Source organism: Centroberyx gerrardi, chromosome 1, assembly GCF_048128805.1.
Source record: "Centroberyx gerrardi isolate f3 chromosome 1, fCenGer3.hap1.cur.20231027, whole genome shotgun sequence".
Taxonomy (NCBI): Eukaryota; Metazoa; Chordata; class Actinopteri; order Beryciformes; family Berycidae; genus Centroberyx; species Centroberyx gerrardi.
Window position 1 is genome coordinate 37,789,524 of NC_135997.1, and position 26,950 is coordinate 37,816,473.

The window sequence follows — 26,950 nt, forward strand, 5'->3', positions numbered from 1 at the left end:
CTCTTCTTCTTCTTTCTCTCTTTCAACACAATGTCTGTGATAAATATCTGTCGCCTGATATCTGCTGTGGTGAACTGCCTCTCTCTTCTGGTTTCTCGTCTGGATGTTCCTCTGTTCTCTTCTGGATGAGAAGTTTCAGTCTCTTGGTGTTTCAGTTTCCTTCCCTCTCCTCTGGTCTCGGTCTTGTGTGACGTGGATCGGCTCGTGTGTCCGCAGCAGGAGGAGCGCTGCGTTACATCAGCGCTCCTCGTCCGTACTTCCTGCTCCTGACGTCACGCCGCTTCCTGCTTCCTGCTTCCTGCTTCCTGCTTCCTGCTCCATCCAGACGGCTTCTTCTGCTCGGCTGCTTCACACCAGGTTCAGATTAAAGTCTGGAGGCACGATGAAGTGCAGCGGCGATGTACAGTATGTTTTAACTATACAGTTTCATTTAGTGGATGCTTTTACCCAGAATGCCTTTCAGTAAAATGAGTGAATACGTTTTCAGCCCGGTGGGACCCGGCGGTGTCAGTGCCTCGCTCCGCTGCACAGATCCATGTGCAGGGACTTCTGGTTCTGGACCAGAACAAAGACGGACAGACTCACTGTTCTCTGACTAATATTCATTATTTCATTCATTCATTAAAAAATGTTTAAGTAATGTCATGGTGCGTCCTGCTGACTCAGCGGTCTGAGGTGTGAACCATGTGACTGAGACGTCCTGGGTTTGAGTCCGGACCAGGACTTTTGTCTCTCTCTCTCTCTCTCTAACTTTCAAATTAAAGGCAAAAATGGCCTACAAATAATGTGGGAAAAAAGGAAGGAAAGAAAGACAGAAAGAAAGAGAGGAGCTGTCTTACCACAATGTTTTCCCATGATCCTCTGTAGTAGATTGGACTGTTGACGTTCCAGTAGGCGCACAGACTGTCCAGACGGCCCAGCTGCACAGAGAGGAGACACTTCACATACTGGACTGCTTCGGTCTGGTTTGGTCTGGTCTGTTCTGGTTTGGCCTGGTTTGGGTCGATTTGGTCTGTACTGGTCTGTATTGGTCTGTACTGGTCTCTACTGGTCTCTACTGGTCTCTACTGGTCTGTATTGGTCTGTACTGGTCTCTACTGGTCTGTATTGGTCTGTATTGGTCTGTATTGGTCTGTATTGGTCTCTGCTGGTCTGTTCTTGCCCGTATTGGTCTCTACTGATCTGTACTGGTCTCTGCTGGTCTGTACTAGTCTCTACTGGCAGCAGCCTGAAGGTTCAGCAAGTTCCAGTCAAGACTTTTCAAAACCTTTTTAATGGCAGTTAGAAAGAAACAGCAGAGCAGAAATGCTTCAGTTAACTGTTGAAACCTTCCAGGTCCTCCAGGTCAGACCAGGACCTGGAGGACCTGGACCTGTTCAAGCTCAGACCGGACAGCTGAACCAGACAGCTTCACCCAACACACACCAACAGCTTTTATAAAGAACCGCACATTAAAACCAGTCTGGAACATCAGCAGGCAGTTCAAACTGGATCCTCTAGACTTTAGAGAATTTAAAAAATGAACTTGTTTTTTTCCCAAACTGAATATGAAGCGTTTAGTCAGACTGTTCAGTCACAGAGTCAGATCTCTTACCTTGTAGATGATCTTCGCTGCTTCATTCAGAATACAAGTCTTCCAGTTTTCATCAGCCGTCTGCAGGCAGAGACACAACAGGGTTCACTACACCAGGTCTGGTGTGTGTGTGTGTGTGTGTGTGTGTGTGTGTGTGTGTGTGTGTGTGTGTGTGTGTGTGTGTGTGTGTCTCACCTGCAGACTGAGCTCTGCGAGGGTGATTCCCATGGAGAGCGGGCGCTGGGGGTCCGACAGCTGAAACGCAGAGGAAACCACACACACACACACACACACACACACACACACACACACACACACACACACACACACACACACACACACACACACACCAAGAGCCTGGCTTACCAAAGACATGAAAACAACAAGACAGCAGTAACAGGGATGAAGTCTTCATCCACAGAGACAAAACAAAGTGTCAGTGGAAGCAATCAGGTTAGAGAAGAGGGAAGACGCTCCGCCCCCCCAACCACTGCCCAGGTGCCCAGGAGCAAGGCACAGAGCCACAGAGGCACCAGCAGGCTGGCTGTACTGGGCAGCTCCCAGCATGCACTGCCTGTGAGGAGCAGGAAGCAGAGTGGACTCACGTCGTCCTCGTAGCGCAGGTGGATGCTGCTGATCTTCACCTGCAGGTTCTTGATCACCTGAGTGGCCAGTTTCTCTGCAAACGTGTCCTTCTTCTCATCCTGCGGCTTTTCTGAAACGATCACAATATCATAAAGAAAAGACTCTTGTTATTCTGGTACAACACTGACTGAGACCTGCGGCTTACATCAATACTGCAATACTGATGTGGAATATGAAGTCGTATGAAAATGATATGCACACCAGAGGAGGAAACACCTGAACACATTCTGGGATTTTGGAGAAATACAAAATTCATTTCATGTTGCGTTGTTCTCTATTTAAAGAGATGAAGTGCTTCACAGCAAAATGATTTACTGTTATGGTGATTTCTTCTATTTCTTTTGGTTGGATGGGGATGAAAGACGTGAGCTGCAGTTCAGAAAAGTGTCTTCAGTGTGGGAAACTGTCAGTAACAGTTTCCCACACTGAGTAAGACAAAATATAATGTGATGTGTGGATTAAAATGTGATGTGGGGCAACAAGACACTGGAAAAAAATCAATCAATCAATCCTGTAATATTACATCCATCATAATATAATGCAAATTCTTAAAATACACTGTGGTGAATGAGGCGATTCATTCCAAAACATTATATATGCATTTTGGGAAAAACTTTGACCAAACTGGAAATTTGTTCATCAGTTCATCGTCAATATTTCACAATCACAGATGACGTCATCCTCAAAAACAGAAGGATCTTAAGGTGACATTAACATTAACTTTAATGTGTTTTAATTTTCATCAGGTTTTCACCGTAAATTTTAAACTCTTAAGATATTAAACAGCTTCATCAAACTGTCTAATGTCACAGTAATAAGGTCTGTACAAAAAAATAAAGGATACATTTTTGTTTGTTTCTATCAGTGAGTTGTATAAAATATCTTCATCACATCCTGTTTCCCATCATGTGTTACATCACCGGTTATCAGAGTGGCTGATAAGTAGCCGTCATCTGGACTCCTACTCTTTAGCCGGTGAATTTACACAAAAACATTACACCCCCCCCTCCCATCAACCCAACCCAACCAATCCCCCCCCCCCCCCCCCCCATCAACCCAACCCAACCAATCCCCCCCCCCCCCCCCCCCCTCCACCCCCACCTACCTGGTTTGTGTTCGTGTCGTTTCAACTTCCTGAAGCCTTTTTTATGTTTTTTATGTTTTTTACGTCCTTTAGAGACTAACGCAGCGTTAAAGAGAGAGACAGCAGTTAGCAGACAGACCGGCCCAGCAGCACACACACAGAAAACACACAGAAAACACACAGAAAACACACAGAAAACACACAGAAAACACACAGAAAACACACAGAGACAACACAGAAAACAGAAAACACAGCGGGCTCCTCCAGGTCAGACTCCTGCTTCTACAGACTAAAAACTGAACAGCTGGAAGGAGAGCAGCGTGCAAAATAAAGACCAAATAAAAACCAACAGCAGAAACTGACACTATATTTACTGCTGCTGAGTGTGAGTGTGTGTGTGTGTGTGTGTGTGTGTGTGTGGGGTGACTGGACCTACCGTTCTGAGGCTCCTTGTACACAACGCTCTCCAGGTTGAACAGGAACTCTCCTGTCTCAGAGGCTAACGGCCGCAGCATGAACAGCAGATACACTGTTAGTACAACTGTCTGTCTGTCATCCATACAACTGTCTGTCTGTCTGTCATCCATACAACTGTCTGTCTGTCGTCTGTCTGTCTGTCGTCTGTCTGTCATCCATACAACTGTCTGTCTGTCGTCTGTCTGTCATACACCATCCGTCTGTCATCCATCCATCATCCATCCATGTATTTTATTTGTATCCTTTTCTTTACAGCATCGTCACCCAGTTTCCCCTCAGTTCATCCTATCTTATAGTCATTTACTGTATATCCATCTATCTGTCCATCCATCCTTCCTTCAAGGTATGAGCCGTAAGTATGAGTTACAAAAAGACAAATCTACAACTTTTCATTTAATTTCAGACCACTTCAGAATCCAAAATAAAGAAACAAAGCTGTCAAAAGCAGTTTCTGATGGCTGATCAAGTAATTCAAAGAAAAGGAGCTAGCTAACTGGACTAGCTAGCTACCAGATTACTTAGCTAATGCACCTTAGCATCTAAGCTAACTCAGTCCTGGTTTAGCTAACTGCTCGCTGGGGAAAATACCAACAGCGGGCTAGCTGCATGTTTTAGAAAAACAAACAATTATAAAACCTTTTTAATGTTACTTGGACTTCAATTTAAGACCACTTTAAAAGCCAATATATATTTTAAAAAAACTGTCAAAACCAGCCTGTTTCTCAATAATCATAGCTAATTCATGAATTCAAAGAAAAGTAGTTACCTAGTTGTTAGCTAACAGGCTATTTAGCCAACATGCTATAGCATCTAAGCTAACTCAGTCCTGGTTGAGCTAGCTGCTCGCTGGGGAAAGAAGACACCAGGCTGCAGGTTTCAGAAGAAAACATTTAACACTTTTAAGAGTTTTTAATGCCTGGAATTAGATTTAAGACCAACTGGAAAAAACAGAACAAAGAAACTAAGCTGTGTGAACAAACCTGTTTCTGACTGAACAGCTGATGAAAGTTATGAAACTATAAATAAGAAAATTAAGAAAAAGAACAGAAAAATAAGAAACAGAACAGAAAAATAAGAAACAGGAAATGAATAGTTAAGAGACATGAAGTCCAGCCTGCTCTGATTCATCTGAGGAACCTGACATCACATGGAGAAACAAGAAGGGCTAATACCTGGTTTAAGACTTTTTGACTTAAATATTGACAGTTCCTTAGTTTTCAAGGACCAGCTGGTACCTGATCTGTCGTCCGTCCATCCATAAACACAAACATACATAAACCCATGCATCTATCCATGCCTTTGTACTTCTATTCATCTACTCCTCTGTCCCTCCATCTCATGTCCATCCATTATCCATCCTTCTACTCATCGATCCAATTGTCCCATCAATCTACCCATCAGTTAATTTATCCCTCCAGCCGTCCATCCACCCACTCATCTATTCATCCATTAATCAATTTTCCATCCAGCCCACTGATCCATAGATCATTTATAAAACACTGCCTTTGTTTTCTGGTTATTTCCAATGGAAAGGACTTGTTGCATACTCCCATCATCTTAGCATGTTTTTAACTTCACTAGAAGTTAAAAATATTTAAACTTTTAGCAGAACTGTGGCGTGCTTCAATAGTTTTCAGTAGTTTCGTGGTCACATCAGGAACCACAACCATCAAACATCTTTTTAGTGTTTTCCAGTGGACAAATGGGCAAATAAATCAAAACTTGAAAAACACCTGAAAATGAACATCTTTGGAAATTTAGAAAAATGTCTTCTTTTGTCTACTGGACCTAAACCTGCAGGTCTTCTAGTGACACTCTGCTGTTCCCACAGGTTTCTCAGAGTTTCCTGAACATCAGGCAGGTGGAAACAGTTTGCTGAAGGCGTGACTCATCTGCTGCTTCATTCTGCCGCTAATCGACTGGTGTTTGTGGTCGGTTGCCATGGTGATGGGCGCAGCCGGCTAAAGGTCAGGTGGCGACTGTGGCGAGCCGTCCAGCAGACCGTTAGGCTCTGATCCATTAGAAAACACTAGAACACACTTCTGACTGACTGATTGACTGATTAACTGATTGATGATGCCCTTCTGTTAAACTGTGAAAAACAGATTTACACAGCCACATCATTCTTAATGCAAAATTTAACAACTTTAAAACCTTAAAGGACAGTTCTGTCTCATTTCCTGCATTCCCTTGTTTTCAATCACTGATGGTTTTTCAGCTTTTATCACATCTTTAGAGATATGTGATATTTTTCCTTCGTCTTAGTTGTTTTTCACAGTAAATATTCTGAAACAAATAGTAGGAGATCCTCCCAGTAAAGAAGAGAGCAGCAGTTTAAGTCTAGCTTTAATTTCTGTTTCAAGGAGTCTTGCTCTGGTTTGTCTGTTGGCTTGACTGGGTTGATTGACAGGAGGCGGGGCCTAACGGAACCACAGAGAATGAAGCTATTGGCTGAGAGATTTATTTTAGAGAGGATGAAGAGGAAATCAGACACAAAGTGAACCAGAAACTTTAGCTTTATCTTGTTTTGTTTCCAAGCAGAAAGAGGAAGTGAGACAAACAGCTGAACACAGTCCAGCAAGTCTTGAACTGGATCCATTTCCATAACTGTTTTTAATTTGCATGTTATTGTTTGCCTGTTTAATGTTCTGCTAACAGTCTGTTCTGCTAACTAACAGTCTGTTCTGCTAACTAACAGTCTGTTCTGCTAACAGTCTGTTCTGCTAACTAACAGTCTGTTCTGCTAACAGTCTGTTCTGCTAGCTAACAGTCTTTTCTGCTAACAGTCTGTTCTGCTAACTAACAGTCTGTTCTGCTAGCTAACAGTCTTTTCTGCTAACAGTCTGTTCTGCTAACTAACAGTCTGTTCTGCTATCTAACAGTCTGTTCTGCTAACAGTCTGTTCTGCTAACTAACAGTCTGTTCTGCTAACAGTCTGTTCTGCTAACTAACAGCCTGTTCTGCTAACTAACAGCCTGTTCTGCTAACTAACAGTCTGTTCTGCTAACAGTCTGTTCTGCTAACTAACAGCCTGTTCTGCTAACTAACAGTCTGTTCTGCTAACAAACAGTCTGTTCTGCTAACTAACAAACAGTCTGTTCTGCTAACAGTCTGTTCTGCTAACTAACAAACAGTCTGTTCTACTAACTGTCTGTTCTGCTAACTAACAAACAGTCTGTTCTGCTAACAGCCTGTTCTGCTAACAAACAGTCTGTTCTGCTAACAGTCTGTTCTGCTAACTAACAAACAGTCTGTTCTACTAACAGTCTGTTCTGCTAACAAACAGTCTGTTCTGCTAACTAACAAACAGTCTGTTCTACTAACTGTCTGTTCTGCTAACTAACAAACAGTCTGTTCTACTAACTGTCTGTTCTGCTAACAAACAGTCTGTTCTGCTAACTAACAGTCTGTTCTACTAACTGTCTGTTCTGCTAACAAACAGTCTGTTCTGCTAACCAACAAACAGTCTGTTCTGCTAACAGCCTGTTCTGCTAACAAACAGTCTGTTCTACTAACTGTCTGTTCTGCTAACAAACAGTCTGTTCTGCTAACAGTCTGTTCTGCTAACAGTCTGTTCTGCTAACTAACAGTCTGTTCTGCTAACAGTCTGTTCTGCTAACTAACAGTCTGTTCTGCTAACTAACAAACAGTCTGTTCTGCTAACAGTCTGTTCTGCTAACTAACAAACAGTCTGTTCTACTAACAGTCTGTTCTGCTAACAAACAGTCTGTTCTGCTAACTAACAAACAGTCTGTTCTACTGTCTGTTCTGCTAACTAACAAACAGTCTGTTCTACTAACTGTCTGTTCTGCTAACAAACAGTCTGTTCTGCTAACTAACAGTCTGTTCTACTAACTGTCTGTTCTGCTAACAAACAGTCTGTTCTGCTAACCAACAAACAGTCTGTTCTGCTAACAGCCTGTTCTGCTAACAAACAGTCTGTTCTACTAACAGCCTGTTCTGCTAACAAACAGTCTGTTCTACTAACTGTCTGTTCTGCTAACAAACAGTCTGTTCTGCTAACAGTCTGTTCTGCTAACTAACAGTCTGTTCTGCTAACAGTCTGTTCTGCTAACTAACAGTCTGTTCTGCTAACTAACAAACAGTCTGTTCTGCTAACAGTCTGTTCTGCTAACTAACAAACAGTCTGTTCTACTAACAGTCTGTTCTGCTAACAAACAGTCTGTTCTGCTAACTAACAAACAGTCTGTTCTACTAACTGTCTGTTCTGCTAACTAACAAACAGTCTGTTCTACTAACTGTCTGTTCTGCTAACAAACAGTCTGTTCTGCTAACTAACAGTCTGTTCTACTAACTGTCTGTTCTGCTAACAAACAGTCTGTTCTGCTAACCAACAAACAGTCTGTTCTGCTAACAGCCTGTTCTGCTAACAAACAGTCTGTTCTACTAACTGTCTGTTCTGCTAACAAACAGTCTGTTCTGCTAACAGTCTGTTCTGCTAACTAACAGTCTGTTCTGCTAACTAACAAACAGTCTGTTCTGCTAACAGTCTGTTCTGCTAACTAACAAACAGTCTGTTCTGCTAACAGCCTGTTCTGCTAACTAACAGTCTGTTCTGCTAACTAACAAACAGTCTGTTCTGCTAACTAACAAACAGTCTGTTCTGCTAACAGTCTGTTCTGCTAACTAACAGTCTGTTCTGCTAACTAACAAACAGTCTGTTCTGCTAACTAACAGTCTGTTCTGCTAACTAACTAACAGTCTGTTCTGCTAACAGTCTGTTCTGCTAACTAACAGTCTGTTCTGCTAACTAACTAACAGTCTGTTCTGCTAACTAACAGTCTGTTCTGCTAACTAACAGTCTGTTCTGCTAACTAACTAACAGTCTGTTCTGCTAACTAACAGTCTGTTCTGCTAACTAACAGTCTGTTCTGCTAACAGTCTGTTCTGCTAACTAACAGTCTGTTCTGCTAACAGTCTGTTCTGCTAACTAACAGTCTGTTCTGCTAACTAACTAACAGTCTGTTCTGCTAACAGTCTGTTCTGCTAACTGTCTGTTCTGCTAACTAACTAACAGTCTGTTCTGCTAACAGTCTGTTCTGCTAACTAACAGTCTGTTCTGCTAACAGTCTGTTCTACTAACAGTCCGTTCTGCAACAGTCTGTTCTGCTAACAAACAAACAGCCTGTTCTGCCTGTTCTGCCATCACTTTGTTCATTTCAATCAGGAGTTTCAATATTGAGTCAGCAGCAGACCACACACAGTTATCTCCATGTCTAGTGTTATGAAACAGATGGAAACGATAAGCAGCGGGAAACCAATCACCTGAGTGTTCAGACAGGAGACGACGGCCAGTTCCTTTCTGTTTATTATTCTGATCATTTCTGATGCTTTAATGCTTTATGAGCCTGCAGGTAAGGGAGACAGGGTGGGTTTAAATTGATGAGAAGTGACCTGCCTCGTCTTCTTCTACTGCAGCTAGTGACTTCCTGTGTTTCCCAGGAATGTCTTTCAACAACTTCCAGAGAAGGGACGTGAACTTGTTGCATTGAGCTGTGGGTTTTCTGTTTAAGTGGAGAGAGCCAGTGCAATCGTGATACAATAGAAGAGCAATCGTCGTCCCTTACTCAAACCCAGTCTGTCTCTCTGCTGCAGTGCATTCTGGTCTCTCTCCTGCTCCTGTGGTGGAGAAACTGGTCTCTCTCCTCTTCTACGATGGATTTCTCCCTGTATGATTGTTGAACGTCTCTCGGTGCAAAATGGCGGCTCTAGAAAGAAGCCCTCGCTCTTTGATTCTGAGGGACTGACACCAAAACCTGACGTTTACCGCTGAGGTTTTACATCCTGAAACATTTTCTCATATCAAACTCTTCATTTACACTTTTTTGCATTTTCAATCTAAGTCATTTACACAAACACAAGATCTTTTGTCAAGGGTTAGGGTTAAGTCAAGTCTCAAGTCTTCTCTTCATGCATCAAGTCAAGTCTCAAGCAGTTAAAACTGACTCGAGTCCAAGTCATGTGACTCCAGTCCCCACCTCTGGTCTCAGTAATTGAAAAAAATAGTGCAGGTCTATTCACAGGACCGTACAAATAAAGAGAGCTTCTCATTAAATTAAAAAAGGAAATGAAAGGGGAAGTTAACAGCATTAAGCAACAGAGTGAAGAGAGAGGGAGAAAATTATTTGGCTGGTTTCCGCTCAGACAGACAGACAGACACAAGCAACAGAGGTAAAGAAGGCACTGCGTCAATCCCACCGTGTGTTGGTGTTTTGTTGCTGTTTGCTGGTGTGTTTCGTGTTTGTCATGTCTGTTGGTGTGTGTTAGTGTCTGTTGGTGTGTGTTAGTGTCTGTTGGTGTGTGTTAGTGTCTGTTAGTGTCTGTTGGTGTGTGTTAGTGTCTGTTGGTGTCTGTTGGTGTGTGTTAGTGTCTGTTGGTGTGTGTTAGTGTCTGTTGGTGTGTGTTAGTGTCTGTTGGTGTGTGTTAGTGTCTGTTGGTGTGTGTTAGTGTGTGTCGGTGTGTGTCGGTGCGTGTCGGTTTGTGTCGGTGTGTGTGGGTGCGTGTCGGTGTGTGTCAGTGTGTGTGGGTGTGTGTCGGTGTGTGTGGGTGTGTGTCGGTGTGTGTCGGTGTGTGTCGGTGTGTGTCGGTGCGTGTCGGTGCGTGACGGTGCGTGTCGGTGTGTGTCGGTGTGTGTCGGTGCGTGACGGTGCGTGTCAGTGCGTGACGGTGTGTGTCAGTGTGTGTCGGTGTGTGTCGGTGTGTGTCGTGTGTGTCGTCCTCCTCACCTCTGCGCGCCGCCAGCTGCAGCGCCTCCTCGATGCGCTGCAGCTCCCTCTGCTTGGCCTCCTGCAGGTAGCGCTCCTCCTTCGCTGCATCGTACTTAATGGCTTCAAAAGACAAAGAACAGAGATTCTGTTAGTTTGTGCTGTTCAACACAACTGTCAGGAGAGAGTTCAGACAGCAGAGAGAACAAACCCAGGAGGAAGAAGAGAGAGAGAGAGAGAGAGAGAGAGCTGAACACAGGAAAAAGCTTCAGCATCCATTGTAAAACAGCAGATTTCCAATTTTACCCCAAAAATAAACGTGAAAGGTGGAAAAAAGTAGACACCAAGTTGATTTCCCCCTGTAAGAGCAGTGTGCTAGAGATCTAAGAAATTGCAGAGGTTTATCTGACTGCATTGACTTTGAATTTGGTTAATTAAACTTTAAAAATGTAAAGGTAATGCAACTAACTCCTTGTGTTGCTGCACTGTAAAAAAAAAAACCTGTCCATTCCCAAGCTTCACTGGGCAACTTTGTACACTGGCGGCTCCAAGCGGCAGCAAGAGGCAACTCTGAAAACGTTGAACTTCATTACCCAGAAGCCCCTGCGGTGAGGTCAGTAAAGCGGTCTGCGCTGCTTTATACCAAAAGAAACCAAAGGAAGCAGAGAGGAAAAGATCTAACTCTCTTCTCTTCTGGATTTCCCTCTTCAGTCTGGATCGGTCTCTTCCTGTGTGAGGAGGTTTCCCACCAGACAGCAAACTGACAGAGTTTAATCTATCAGTCAGTTCCACGGCGGTCAGTCGGTGACGAGACGAGACGCTCTGCTGCCGCATCACTTCCTGTTTACACTGAGAGACGCTGCAGCTTTACAGCGAAATCTGACTAGAGCCGCTTTAACCTGTTAGGTCATGTAGTATTTTGCTTCAACCGAATGGAAAAAAATCGATCTGCGAACAAGTTGAGATGAACACTTTATTTCTGCTGCAAATCAACTTGTTTCAAAAAGTTCAAAGAGTTAATCGACTCTCTGAACAGCAGCAGAGTCTGAGCGTCTGTCCAGATAAACATCTTGTTGAAGCGCACGTTCAGATCTAATGTACAGTGTGATGCAGAGACCATCTGCCACCGACTCACACACACACACACACACACACACACACCACGGTACATAAGCCTGAATAAAGATGAAAGCAAACAACAAAGAGACAAAGACAGGAATGGAACGTGTGTGTGTGTGTGTGTGTGTGCGTGTGTGTGTGTGTGTATCTAGGGGTTTCATTCTATAATGTTATCGATCTGGAATAGATTCTTCTGTCTTTAACTCATCAGTCAGTAAGTCAGAACTGTAACACTGACCATCATGTGATCTAAAGCCACCAGCAGTCAGTCTGTCAGACAGAGAGGGAACTGGTTCACATGCTGGATCATCTCACTCTGCTGAGAAACTCTTCACTATATTCACTTTCCACACAGGAGCAGAGATGAAGGTTTTAGAGAGAGAGGGACAGAGAGAGAGAGAGGGAGGGACAGAGAGAGAGAGAGGGACAGAGAGAGAGAGAGGGAGGGACAGAGAGAGAGAGAGAGAGAGAGAGGGAGGGACAGAGAGAGGGAGGGACAGAGAGAGAGAGGGAGAGAGAGAGAGAGGGACAGAGAGAGAGAGAGAGAGGGACAGAGAGAGAGAGAGAGAGAGGAACAGACAGAGAGAGAGAGAGGGACAGAGAGTGAGAGAGAGAGAGGGGGGACAGAGAGGGAGAGAGAGAGAGAGAGAGAGAGAGGGACAGAGAGAGAGAGAGGGAGGGACAGAGGGAGAGAGAGGGACAGAGAGAGAGAGAGTGAGAGGGACAGACAGAGAGAGAGGGACAGAGAGAGAGAGAGTGAGAGAGAGAGAGAGGGACAGACAGAGAGAGAGAGAGGGACAGAGTGAGAGAGAGAGGGGGGACAGAGAGAGAGAGAGGGACAGAGAGAGAGAGAGAGGGACAGACAGAGAGAGAGAGAGGGACAGAGAGAGAGAGAGAGGGACAGAGAAAGAGAGGGGGGGACAGAGAGAGAGAGAGAGGGACAGAGAAAGAGAGAGAGACAGAGAGAAAATACATGTCTAATTTTGTGTTCCTGTGTGTATACTGTATTCAAGTGGTCTGATGATGTATTCTAGTGTGTGTGTGTGTGTGTGTGTGTGTGTGTGTGTGTGTGTGTGTGTGTGTGTGTGTGTGTTCACTGAATCAATGTTCTGGCTGCTGATAAAAAGCTCCAAACCAGCAGGTCGTCTGTATCTCTGCATGCTGTCTTCCTGTGTTCAGACTTCACAAACCTGGAAGTTGCACAACTCAGTTTTTGTGACACTTTGATATTTTCCCTTTGTTTGTATTATAAACATTTTGCATGAATATTGTTACTTTATATCAGTGTTTCTATGTTTACTATCTGCTCTCTGTCTGTTGGTCGAGAAGGCCCACAGGTACGCATTTCATTTGGTTGAGAATTAGATTTAGTCATTTTATTAGTCAGCAGTAAGAATAACTTCTTACCAACTAATCACCACATTATTAATTAAGTCATCTGACAGTAAAACAACAGTTGTTCTGTTTCACACTCTGTCCAGTTACTGTGTTTTGTTTTTATCAGGTAGTGATGTCAGCTGGCTGTGACTTTCTGTAAAATCCTTCATGAAAAATGTTTTATAACCCAGATGTTTTGACCTGGTCTCTCCTGCTCACGCTCCGCTCGGCCTCGCTGCATTCTTCACAACAAGCTATTCAGTATTTTTTTCAAGATTAAAATGCAGATGACACGGCTATTTTTAGCTGTCGATCCCCGTGGAAAAAAAGCCTTGTTGAGTTGAATTATTCACCTCTCTGGATGAAAGAGCGGCACCGTCGCCGCCGGGTTGCTAGGCAACCGACGGGCCGGCGACCTTTAAATTCAGTCGGAGCAACAGGTAGAGACGATCCTTCAGAGGAAACTGACACTCTGCTCACCAGACTGAGAAGAGTTTACTGTCACATCACAACCAGACCATCATATATCTATCTGTGGGGGTCGATCAGGTTACTGATCAATACGATCAATACCACATGTGTTGTAGATGAATGTGTCTAAATGAGGACTGGACATTTGACATTTAATATTTTCATAAAAAATATTTTTGCCTTTTTCCAGTCTGAGTAATGTGTTTGGTCTGAACAAGAGAAAATCCTCCATCAGTGATGCTGACACTTCCTGGTTTTGCCCAGATGAGGTCATGTGGTCAGGATCGACCAATGGCAGGAAATCTTCTCAGCGCACAGGAAGTGATGAACTGGAAAATCCACAATTTATGAGCTTCTTTAAAATGAAAATAAAAGTACAAAGCATCAAGTTCCTCAAAGGAAGACTTTGCACTTTTCCTCTGCCTCTCGTCACTTTGCTTCACTTACAATCAAACCATGGAGGTTCGTTTTGAAAAGTTTAGAAACTTGAGAAAAATGTTCACATTTTGAACGTCTGTCTGTGTGAATCACAGCAGACATGATGCTGATTTCTGTCCTGTCGCTGAATTCATCAGAGACAGGAAACATTTCTTTAATATAAAACAAAAGCAACATGAAAGCAGATTTACAACCAAATTCAAATGACTTGAAACTGGAAAGAATAAGTTTCACAACCGACCAACCAGGACAACTGACAGACTGACCCACATCACACTGAGACAGCGAAGGATTAAAGCAGACTGACAGGATCAGGTTTTGTCTCGTCGAGGCAGAGAAGTTTCCAGATTCTAACGAAAACCTCCAGCCGGTCCAGAAGGGGAGCTGAGCTGGTCTGTTCTGTCAGTTCTGTTCTGTTTTTCCAAAATTCAGGCTCACAAGACAAAACCCGTCCAACGAGAGGAAAAATAATCCCAGACCCTTCAGAGGAGCGGTCAGCAGAGGAAAACCCAAATAAACCACAAACAACAGACCGCTGGACCAATCAGGAGTCTGGAACAAACCGGGTTCAACAGAATGAAACAGACTATAGAAGACAGAGGCGGAGCTGGAAGGACAGAGACCCGATTGGACTTCTACCACCACCTGAAACCCTGTAAGACGTCTTACCATTGTAGGGACACCTGAGCAGCTGTGACTCAGCTGAAACACACACAGCCAGTCAGTCACACCCTGAGCCTGAGGACCGCCTGTCAGACCGCCTGTCAGACCGCCTGTCAGACCGGCTGTCAGACCGGCTGTCAGACCGCCTGTCAGACCGCCTGTCAGACCGCCTGTCAGACCGCCTGTCAGACCGCCTGTCAGACCGCCTGTCAGGTCAGATACAGCCCGCTGCAGACCTCACTCACCAGTAAACAGAACTGCAGTATTATGGCTGACAGCTGAGTTATTATCAGATAACAGGAAGTGTTATGCAAAGCAGGACAGGAGGTTTGAAGTGAACTTACTGGCTCCAGGAACCACCAGCAGATACAGACCGTCCAGCGTGGCGACGACTGCATCGTTATACAGGTTCTTCCAGGGGATCTTCAGCGTCAGCTTTCCTGAAATTAAAAACATAATAAAAATAGTAATGGTGATTATTGGTCCCCATGAACCTGTTTTAATACGCTCATAAGTACCCAGACCCATAAGTCTGGAGTCTGCCTGGCTGGAGGCCAAACAACAGCAGGCCTGCAGCACCATGGACAGCACCCCCCCCCCCCCCCCCCCCCCGAGCTGCATCGTCACCAGAGGAGCCGACAAGTACTGATGAGACGATCTGTTTCTCTCCTGATACGACTCGATACTAGATCTGAGGAGGGATCAATACATCAGGATACAATGTAATGAATAAAAGTTCAGTGACAACAAAGTCTGACTGTGCAGAATTCTGTTTATTTCTGAGACACAAATCTTTCTAGCGATGCCATTGGCTGCTAGAATGTAAACAACAATTTAAAAATGTCATTACAAAGTGACAATAATATAATTTAGATGGAGAGCTTGTGAAACTGTGATGGTCAAGAGTCTCATTAGTGATTACTACAGCAGAATAACATGGAGCTGATATCACCATTCATGTTCCTGACAGCAGAATAACATGGAGCTGATATCACCATTCATGTTCCTGACAGCAGAATAACATGGAGCTGATATCACCATTCATGTTCCTGACACAACAGACGGACTGACACATTTTGTAGCGTAGCTAATCGCTGCTACTCCTTAAAAAAATAAACGGTTTGATTGAGCCGTCGTTTGTTGTGTTTGGAGGAACTTCCCTGCTCTCACTCCCAGAAAGCAGAGAAAGTGGTGACAGAGTGAAGAATCACCAGCAAAGAAGAGGAAGAAGAAGACTAGTTTGTTCTCCTTTTTCAAGAATGGAGTTGTATCTTATGAAGCCGGCAGTAAAAGGCCTGTTTTCTGTCTGAACCTCACTGGTGTCTCGGCTCTTCTGCCCCCTCACAGCAGCAGACTTCACACAGAGAAACAAACCAGGACAGAGCTGAAGACAGAAGCAGCTCCGGTCTGCAGAGACCTTTGTCCCAGTTATTCACCGACAGGCTCGGCGTCAACAGACAGAGGCTCGGCAGACAGATGACCGATGTCACTCGGATGAGCTGAAGGTTCGGCAAACATCTCCGGAGTCGCTGGGCAACGCTTCACGCTCCCAAACGTAAACTGGAGACTCTGAGCTGCTGATGGAGCAGAAACAGCTGCTGGAGACACACCACTTACTACAGCTCAGGACATAAAACATGGGGGACACTTTCGTCCAAAGGGCTTTACATGTTTATATTTTTAGTTTGGGACGTCCCGGAGGGAATAAAACCCTCAACAGTGTTAGTGCCTCGCTCCAAACACTGAGCTAAAACAGACAGTTGATGCCAATAGCCTCACTGCTCCGTTGTTTCTATCCATATCTGTTCATTTCAATTCATCTGTCATTTGTCTGTCAGGTTTCCATCAGACAGAAAGTTCAACCAGCTGACGGATTCGTCAGCGTCCGTTCAGCCAATCAGATCGTTCCTACGTTTGTTTTGTAGAAACTAGCGGCGAACACAGAGACGACGGTCCGACCGGAACAGAGATAAACCAGAGAAAGCCTGGTGGAGCGTTGGGATGGCTGCAGGTTTTCAGATCAGTTTCTGATTCAATTTATACTGCAGAGTCTGTTTCTCCGTTATGAGCGAAGCTTCCTGTTCTTCTGCCCCGCCCACAAAACAAACCGACAGACAGGTTTGTTAGGAGCAAAGTCAAACACATTACACAGCCGTCTCTCTGCAGAGTTTGCTAACAAACATTTCATCTGTCTACAAACCACAAAGGACCTGAAGAGAGGACAGTCAGGGTTCTGGTCTGAGTGACCTCATCAACACGTCCAGCAGGTTAAGTCTGTTAGGCGAAGGTGGGAGAATGTTTTCTTACTACTCAATGATGCCAAATGCAAGACCATTTCTTTTGGTTCCAGCTCCAGAGGTTTGACTCAGAACAAACTGGCAGTCTGGACTCAGGAGGATCAGGTCTGGACTCAGGAGGATCAGGTCTGGACTCAGGAGGATCAGGTCTGGACTCAGGAGGATCAGGTTAAGAAGGTAGAACAGTTTTGTTTCTTTCAGTTGAGGAACGCATCAAACATCAAGGAGTTCCTCAGCAGACTCGGAGACTCATTTATTCTCTGAAACTTCCTTCACTGCCTCAGTCAGAAGTCCAGAAGTCTTTCATCTCCAGCTGGTCCAGAACGCAGCAGATCAGATTTTACCTGACTCCAGACGAAGAAACCATCCAGTTTCAGCGTCTTTACACTGGTTTCCAGTCAGTTTTGGAACTGACTCCAAGAGCTCAGCAGGTCTGGCTGCTGACCTTTGACCCCCGATGAGCCTGACGGTTCCTCAGTCCAGACTCCAGACCCAAACGTTCTCCATCAGGTTCTGCATCGACCCGCCTGAGGAACTCTAATCGCCTCAATCCAGATCAGCTTCTAAATCCTCTGAGGACTCATTTCTTTAGTCTTGCTTTTAGACAAGGATTCATCTGAATCTGTCTTTTATTATTTTCATTCATTCCTTTTTGTTTCTTCTGCTGCTTGTTCTGTGTTTTTGTTCCATATGCTGTTCTGTTTATATGAACTCTGTTTTTAAATAAGGGTTATATAAAAAAGTTAATATTATCATAAAATGAATTTTACTAATCCCAGGGGGAAACTGGCACTGCTACTAAAGACTTTCAATTTTTTTTGTTGGTTTTTGTTTGCATTATTCTGACCGCAGCTTGTTTTCATCTTGAGGAGACTAAACTAAACTAAACTAAAATAAACCAAACTAAACTAAACTAAACTTAACTAAACTAAACTAAACTAAACCAAACTAAACTAAATTAAACTAAACTGAACTGTGGTGCATTAGGGTATAAATATCTGTGCAGTAACTGCTGCAGCAGCAGTTTTTAGAGAAGGTGTAAGTATGAATCACCGGCTTGTGTTGGGAAAATGAAAATGACAGCTTTGTCCTGAATGTTGAACTGAATATTGCAGAGTCTCTGCTGAACAACAGGCTTTAACAGAGTCAGCAGCAACAAGTTTCCCTTCATCAGAGCCGACTGTTTGTTTTCTTCCTTTTATTCAACTGAACTTTAGAACTTTGTAGAGAGAAGTGTGGTGCAAGTATAACACACGTCTATCTGAACCCCACTGCCATGAGACACAGGCCTCAGACAGTGTGAACAGACCTGTACACATCATGTTATCATCATCATGTTATCATCATCATGTTATCATCATCATGTTATCATCATCATGTTATCATCAGTTGCAGCAGCAGTTGTCATAGTTACAGCAGCAGTAATCCTTGAAACAAACCGTTAAACAGCAGCTGGCTGAGAGAGTTATCTGTTATCTGCACACAGCAGGAGGAGCCGGCTTCAACTGGCTGAGGTGGACTGGTCCAGACTGAACCTGTCTGTAGCTACTGACCAGATACTGTAGGTACTGACTGTATACTGTAGGTACTGACTGTATACTGCAGGTACTGACCAGATACTGTAGGTACTGACCAGATACTGCAGGTACTGACCAGATACTGTAGCTACTGACCAGATACTGTAGGTACTGACTGTATACTGTAGGTACTGACCAGATACTGTAGGTACTGACTGTATACTGCAGGTACTGACTGTATACTGTAGGTACTGACCAGATACTGCAGGTACTGACTGTATACTGTAGGTACTGACCAGATACTGCAGGTACTGACTGTATACTGCAGGTACTGACCAGATACTGCAGGTACTGACTGTATACTGCAGGTACTGACCAGATACTGCAGGTACTGACCAGATACTGTAGGTACTGACTGTATACTGTAGGTACTGACCAGATACTGTAGGTACTGACTGTATACTGTAGGTACTGACCAGATACTGCAGGTACTGACTGTATACTGCAGGTACTGACCAGATACTGCAGGTACTGACCAGATACTGCAGGTACTGACCAGATACTGCAGGTACTGACCAGATACTGCAGGTACTGACCAGATACTGTAGGTACTGACCAGATACTGCAGGTACTGACCAGATACTGTAGGTACTGACTGTATACTGTAGGTACTGACCAGATACTGTAGGTACTGACTGTATACTGCAGGTACTGACTGTATACTGTAGGTACTGACCAGATACTGCAGGTACTGACCAGATACTGCAGGTACTGACTGTATACTGTAGGTACTGACCAGATACTGCAGGTACTGACCAGATACTGCAGGTACTGACTGTATACTGTAGGTACTGACCAGATACTGCAGGTACTGACTGTATACTGCAGGTACTGACCAGATACTGCAGGTACTGACCAGATACTGTAGGTACTGACTGTATACTGCAGGTACTGACCAGATACTGCAGGTACTGACTGTATACTGTAGGTACTGACCAGATACTGTAGGTACTGACCAGATACTGTAGGTACTGACCAGATACTGCAGGTACTGACTGTATACTGTAGGTACTGACCAGATACTGTAGGTACTGACTGTATACTGTAGGTACTGACCAGATACTGTAGGTACTGACTGTATACTGTAGGTACTGACCAGATACTGCAGGTACTGACCAGATACTGCAGGTACTGACCAGATACTGTAGGTACTGACCAGATACTGCAGATACTGACCAGATACTGCAGGTACTGACCAGATACTGCAGATACTGACTGTATACTGTAGGTACTGACCTTATACTGTAGATACTGTATACTGTACATACTGACTGTATACTGTAGATATTGCAGATCTAGTAGATATTGTAGATACTGAGCTCCTCCAGTGTTTCCTCTGGAATATTTTTAGTTTTGGTTTCAGTTCCACCTCTGTCTCACTTTAGTTTCTGGTTGCAGGGTGAAAATGTTTTTCTTTGGATTAATTTAGTCTGCACTCCTATCCAGAGAGACCTCTGATGAAGTAGAATCAGATATAATTCCTAGATCTGGTCCTTTCTTTTTTATTCATTTTATTTTATTTCTTCTAAATGGCATCAAATTTCTAGACTATTAACAATAATAATAATAATATGAATTGCCTAGAAATGTAATCTTACTATTCAAGCATTGGAGGAACAACGGCCACTTGGTGTAATTTACTCATTCTGCTGTTTCCAGGAAAACGGGAAAACACTTGAAATAAATAGACACATTTTTTTGTAAGTTTAAAAGTTTGTACGTAAAAAATCACGATATTCGATATTATCGAATATCAGCCCAAGCCTAGTTGGGAGTAACCTTCAGCAGCAGTTTCTCCATCCTGCTCCCCAGGTTCCCTCTGCTCTGTCTCAGTGATCTGTTCATCACAGCAGTTTGTACAGGAGCTTCCTCCTGAGTGACCGGCTCACCGACGAGCCGCCATCCTCCTCCACACAGACATGAAGCCACTTTAACTTCTGACTGCAGTTTATTATCAATACTCACCGATCTGCCCGGCTTTGACTTTGAATGGAACGTCAAATTCACTCTGTAACAAAAAAAAAAAGACAGAATGCAATCAGCTGCAAACCGCAGGTTAAAAACAGTCTGCAATATGAGTTATTAGAACTCAAGTTAATTTCTGAGTATTATAAATTACAGAGGAATGTGAGCAGAGTCCTGTGTTAACAGCAGAGCTGTAGTACAGCTTTATAACATGGTTTCCTACATGATATCCAACAACAGTGAGGAGAAGTGCTGCGTGTTTTAAGTGTTATTTTGTTTTTCTTCACATGCATAATGCGTTTTTAAATTTGCTGAAATAAAGAAAATTAAATTCTTGTTACATGGCGGCAGTGAAGAGACTAGAAAAAACAAAGTGCTCTGAAAATGTTAATGATGCTCAGCTGATGCTCATTCAGTGTTTATAGGGACGCTGGCTCCTGATTTTATAACGGCATGATCAGCTGATCACTGATGCATTTTACCCAGAGTTCCTCCTGACACCACGTCATGTGACAGGTCACAGCAGCAGAAGCAGCAGTTTAACAGACTGAACCAGGTGGAAACAAACAGCTGGTCCATGTCAGTGTGCAGAAGGTTTTCACTGAGGCAGAACAGCCTCTGCCCTCTGTCAGTACATTCAGCTGTTTCTCATCATGCAGACTGTCACTCAACATGTGGAATATGAATGAAAACATGTGAGCTGTCAGAGCTTAGAACAGAAAACAGTGAATCAATCCAATAATCAAACTGTTCAGAAAGCAGTGAGATAAAAAAAAAACCAAGGCTTCAATCTGAGGTTAAAAACAGAGCAGTGGGATGATCTCTATTAAAACATGAATTACTGTCAGCTGACACAGGAGTATCAATAATAGGCTGATAATGTGATCGATCAGCCGATTATGTTTGGTAACCGATTGATCAGTGCAGCCTTAATAAGTGGACTAGTTGTAAGCACTGCTACTAATACTAATACTGCTGCTACTAATACTATTACTACTACTACTACTACTGCTACTGCTGCTCTCACTGGGTGAAAGTGAGTCTGGATGTTTCCTCTGCAGTTTGCTGTTTGTGGATTTCTCCTTCAGTCAGATAAGTGAGACCGAAGTGTTTGTGGGATCTGACAGAAGGTTCCGGAGAGCCGAGCTGGTCCGGCGGCGTCGGCCGGTGCGGCGAGTCCGTCTGTGTTTACATCACACCTCAGAGATTCAGCTGTCGCCTTCGGGCCGAGCTGCGAACCACGAGGCGACCGTGAGAGCCGCAACGCCGCCGGAGGATCGCCTTGTTTCACAGCACAGCCCGTCTAACCCTGACCGTGGTTTCGTGTTTCACCGTCTCAGTTAAATAATGTCATGGTTCAACTCTGTGATCCACTAGTTGTCCCTGCCAGCTCAGCAGCAGAGGCTCTGACCTGCTGCAGGAGAGACACACAGAGCCAAACTGCAACACAGACAGCAACAGACAGCAACATGTTAAATACTCACCAAGGCATTTTCCTTCACTTTCAGATTCTCAAGCACAACGTTTCCTGCAGAAAGACAGAAAGACAGAGGGACAACAGTCAGAGCAGAACAGAGACAGAGACAAAGTGTCTCCGGTTTCCTTCTCTTCACAAAGGTCAGCCTTTTGTGTGTGATGCGGACTCGGCCTCAGCGTGACGGACCGGCTCAGGTCCACCTGGAACAGGCTGATCTGCTGTAAAACAACAAGAGGCCGGCTGCAACAGACCTGCCGCAGGAAGGAGTTTCTCTGCAGGAAGACGTCGGGTTCAGACTGAGAAATATTACATATCTGATTTATTTTGATTCAATTCAACATCTTGGAGGTTCAGTTTAGAAAAATGCCTCATTACAAGACATATTAGTACACATATTGACCATATAAAACATAAGAATCTGTTTTCTAACTAATCAGTGTCCAGTCAGACAGTCTTGGCCCACAGCTCTCTGCTCCACAGCAAGACCTGGAGCTGAGAGGAGAGACCAGACCTGCTGACATGGAGAGACAACATGGATGGAGATATGATCTGGCATTGAATAATTAGACTTTCAACAAGTAGGCATGAGCTACTGAAGTCTTCAGTCATCATGTGGTGTGTTCATTATTACTCCAGAAAACCGTTTAGACGGCCACAAGGTTTCTGTGAAGCTCAACTTTGACTTGTGGGCTCGAGGCCAGCGGGCTGCTGGGAATAACACAGCAAACTGACAACACACACACACACACACACACACACACATTAAGTTGGATCGCCTCTATAATCTACTAACACGTTTCCATGTTGGACTGATCAGTGCAGAGCAGGAGGGGAAATGACAACCAGCCACCAGACAAACTGAATGTGAGTCTGCAGGAAAACATCTGGCTGCTTTCTAAGATAATGGAATAGAAGGTGAATTTATGGATCTGTGAGTCTGATGCAGAGACAGTCTGACTGTAGGAAAGGAAAGTGTGATATTCCAGCATTTTGTTATTTAGATACATCTCAAAAGTTAGAGTGGACTGTCTGCTGTCTGCATCAGTGTTTCCTCTGTGAGTTCAGACAGTCACAGTGCTGTCTGGAGGAAATTTAGTTTTGGTTCCACTTCGGCTTACAGGCTGCAGTATGCGTCATCATAATGCTAATCGATCATAATCGATGCTGTCTGCCTGATCTGCTGCCATGAACACATGAACACATGAACACATGAACACATGAACACATGAACACACGAACACACGAACACACGAACACATGAACACATCACTCTGTGTAGATGTGGGACGTGGCTCTGGGGCCATGCAGAGTCTCCTGTGTGTCCGCAGGCTGCAGGAGGGAGCGCACCTGTCGGGCCGGTTCTGCCGCTCGGCTCTGAGCCAATCACAACTCCTGTTACGACGAGCGTGACGGAAAAATCTCTGCTTCTCCCAGAGAAAGTATGAGGAAGTGACATGGTGTCGCTCCACCAGAACAACCACAACACTCTGAGAATACTGTCATCTTTCTTTCCTTGTTGTATGTGTATGTGCCAAGCTGCTGTTATATTACTCTCTATATGCAGTGGTACTGTTCTCATTTGTATTTTGTGTTTATTGGATGTTGTCTTCTTTTTGTAGCTCATAAAAATATCAATCGCAATCGTCTGTCTGCCTGCCTGCCTGTCTGTCTCTCTGTCTGTCTGTCTACTGGTCTGACAGACAGACAGACAGACAGACAGACAGACAGACAGACAGACAGACAGACAGACATGTTCACATCAGTAGATTAAAGATCAGACAGCAGGAGTCCAGTTTCTGCTGCTGATGGAACAGCTGATCCAGTCTGCAGGGAACCGAACAGCAGAGAGACCGGACCGGCCAGAGGGTTTCAGGGTTTCAGAGACCTGAAGGGTCAAGACAGTTAGAACTACCTTTATCTTTATCTATCTTACAGCACTGGACTGTAGAGGAACTGGGTCTAGGAAAAGTCATGGAGTTGATATATTTCAAAATTCAAAACAGCCGTCAATCAACCATGACTGGGCTTTTCTCATGTTACATTATCTGTAAATCAGTATAAATGGTGTAATTTCCTGCTGACAGTACATGCTGCTGCAGTAGATACCAGATACTAGACTACGAGGAGGGAGTCCCGGGTCAGGATGGAGGGACAGAGAGACGGACTGAGTCTAGTCTCACTCCTACAGCTCTCTAAAGGGAGATCTCTAAAAGAAGACCGTCTGATGAAAGATCAGGTTCAGCCACACAGAAACACAACACAGCAGCAGGTTTGTGCGTCTCAGTCTTACCGTGACCGGTCAGAGCGTTCAGTCCTGCAGGGGTGAAGAGATGAAGCTCAACACAGACACACAACTGACTGACTGACAGACAGACTGGGCCTTTCACCTTCCATTAGTAACATCATTATTATAATTATTTCTAAAATGGAAAGCTGGCTTGTTGTGCAGTCCAGGTTCCCAAACTTAAGGATGAGCAGGTCGATACACTTCAGAGGTTGAAATCAATATCAGGATAATCATAAGGACTTTTTTCAATATCAATATATATCTCTATACGGCTCACATATGCAAAATCACATGTTAAATAATCAAATGAATGTTCATCCCATTGAGCTGAATGGTAATGTTAGGAATGTGAAATTCTCAGATAATATTCCTTAAAATGTTTCATATCTCATTTTGTCATTGTTTTTAAATAACATGTGCTTGTTCTCATCAGTTCAGACAGCAGAATTGTGTGTCATGATATCCAAAATCACCATATCATCACCATATGATTCACTGAGAGATGATAAACCATAATATTGAATTATCACCCAGCTCTACTTTAGAGCGGCGGTTTTAAATCCTGATCCTCGACACCCGGAGTCCTGCTGGGTTTCTCTCCTACCAGCTAGTTACCTGCATTCACCTTTCATCCCAGGTCCAAACCAGTCTCTGTTAGACAGCTAGACTGAAACCCAGCAGGCTCCGGTCCTGAGGAACAGGACTGAAAAGCATCACTTTACACCTGAGATCCTGTTAAAGGTTTTGTCCCATGTGAGAGTTTTTCTGTCTGTCTGCTCTGTAGCAGAGAGGGAAATCTGACCAGAACAATCCTCCTCTCACTGTGTTAACTTGTTGAGAATGAAATAACAGTGAAATTAAACTCAGTCTCATGTTGCCCCTCCAGCTGGGAGCAGGTGCAGCAGCGGCAGGTGTGCTGACATGCAGCCAGACAGAAGCTCCACTGCAGACTGCAGGGTCCAGGATGACTCGCCTCGACACCCAGACACACCAAACTACATTTCAAACTGTGTCAGACACTGACAGATGATACTGACATGTTTTGCTCACTGACGGCCTGCTGTCAGTCACTGCATCCGGACAGTTTGACAGTGCAGGCTCGAGCGGGCAGCGGTTTGTTTACGCCCGCTGCTAGCTAGCCCCGATACGTGATGTTCCAGGAGTAGAACGTCACGTCACGCCAAACTCTGTTCAAACATCTGGCGATTAACCTGTCCTTGCTTATGGGCCAAGGTAAATACTTCATAAAATATGACTGGAGAGCTATTCTTAATCGTTAGGAGCCACGCTTCAATTCGGCACACATATCATCCACCAGATATCACTTAGTTGAACAAAATCTCGTCTTTTAGAATTGGTTGACACTGCTCGCTTCCGCCAGCCACGGTATGTTTTGGTGGAGCGGATCTGGGAGCAAGAGGCGGACCAAAAATAAAAGTTGACATTGCATTGAAATGAATGCTGCTTGGTGGGTTGAATGAATGCCGAATTGAAGAGTGGATCCTGTTATTTCGTAGAAACGTCATGTCATGTTCTACGAGGCGTGTGCGTTTGCCGATAAGCAAGGCAATGTTAAATTGTCAGATTTTCTAATGGAGTGTGGCCTGCAATTCTCCCCATACGGGTCGGTGCTAGCTGCTAGCTAGCTGCTGTGCGCTGCTTACCTCCCCAAATGCCAATCTTCAACTGAGACTTGTCCAGGTTTTCCACATAATCTCCGATGAATCTGTTCAGCAGGTCGCTGACCAGAGACTCGAACACCATGACTGAGTCCCGGACTGAGTCCCACCGGGCTTCCCTCTCTGCAGCTCAGCGCCTCGGCTAGCAAGCTCTCCCTCAGCGCTGATCTGATCTGTTTTCCTGCTCAGATGATGACCGGAGGGCTGAAATTAAAGAGCGATTAGCTCTGGGATCGACTGCTGTGTTTTCGATAAGCGCTGTCTGCGCATTTACACTGACTTGTCGGTGTGAGAGCATCGATTTGGCGCTGAAGCTGCGGTCAGGTGAGCGTGACTCAGGACGGGCGTGTCCGACCGGCAGCCGCTTCACTTCGCTTTTTCAAACAAAACTCATATTTCAGTGTTGTGGGTCGATAATGTGATCCCTCTCAGAATATGATATTAATCAGATATTATCATATGTAATATACGTTGAGCTGCAGAGTGGTTTGTCGGTAGGGAACCTGTTCAAACTCCAAAACCCGCTGAAGTGTCCTAAACCCCTTGACCTCTGACCTCCTGGGGGTAAGCGAAAAGAAAATTGTATCTAATAATAATACAAAATAATTATTATTAGTAGTATTGTCAGCTGTACAGTAGGTAGGCCTATATAAAGGATATTAAATATGTTTGTCTACATTAAATCTACTGCACATATACAACAAACCAGTTTCAGATGTTTTACCAACAAGATAATTCTCTCTAAAAATTAAATTAAAATTAATTTGTACAGCAGGTCATCTGAATGCAACACACTGCAGTGAATGAATTCATTTTGTGCAGCTATAAAGGACAAAAAAAACTGTTGTGTTTTTGTGTTTTATGTGTTTTCACCCTTTGCAACACGTAAAAGAGGCACAGAGTCTCTTAATGAATCAATCAATATTTCTCAAGCAATCTTATCTTATAACGGCTTGTGTGTCAGATCAACCTTTCCCCAAGAAGTCACATCCTCAACACAAATCTCTTTCTGTTCTTTAATAAATCTTTTCAAAACTTTGGTCTGTATAAAAAGCAAGTAAAAAACATTTCATTTAGTACAAACACAGAATCATTT

The 26,950-nt window shown here is 44.0% G+C and overlaps 1 protein-coding gene across 1 annotated transcript in view; it reads right to left on the reverse strand.

Moving 5' to 3' along the window:
* vps13c (vacuolar protein sorting 13 homolog C) overlaps positions 1-26,005 on the reverse strand; it is a 108,085-nt gene extending 82,080 nt beyond the window's left edge. The window contains 10 exon segments of the mRNA XM_078285495.1: positions 840-920; positions 1,595-1,654; positions 1,769-1,828; positions 2,179-2,288; positions 10,526-10,627; positions 14,579-14,611; positions 14,917-15,012; positions 20,412-20,454; positions 21,896-21,939; positions 25,840-26,005. Of these exon segments, the coding sequence (XP_078141621.1) occupies positions 840-920; positions 1,595-1,654; positions 1,769-1,828; positions 2,179-2,288; positions 10,526-10,627; positions 14,579-14,611; positions 14,917-15,012; positions 20,412-20,454; positions 21,896-21,939; positions 25,840-25,939 (729 nt within the window). The 5' untranslated portion in view covers positions 25,940-26,005.
* Positions 26,006-26,950: the final 945 nt, after the last annotated feature.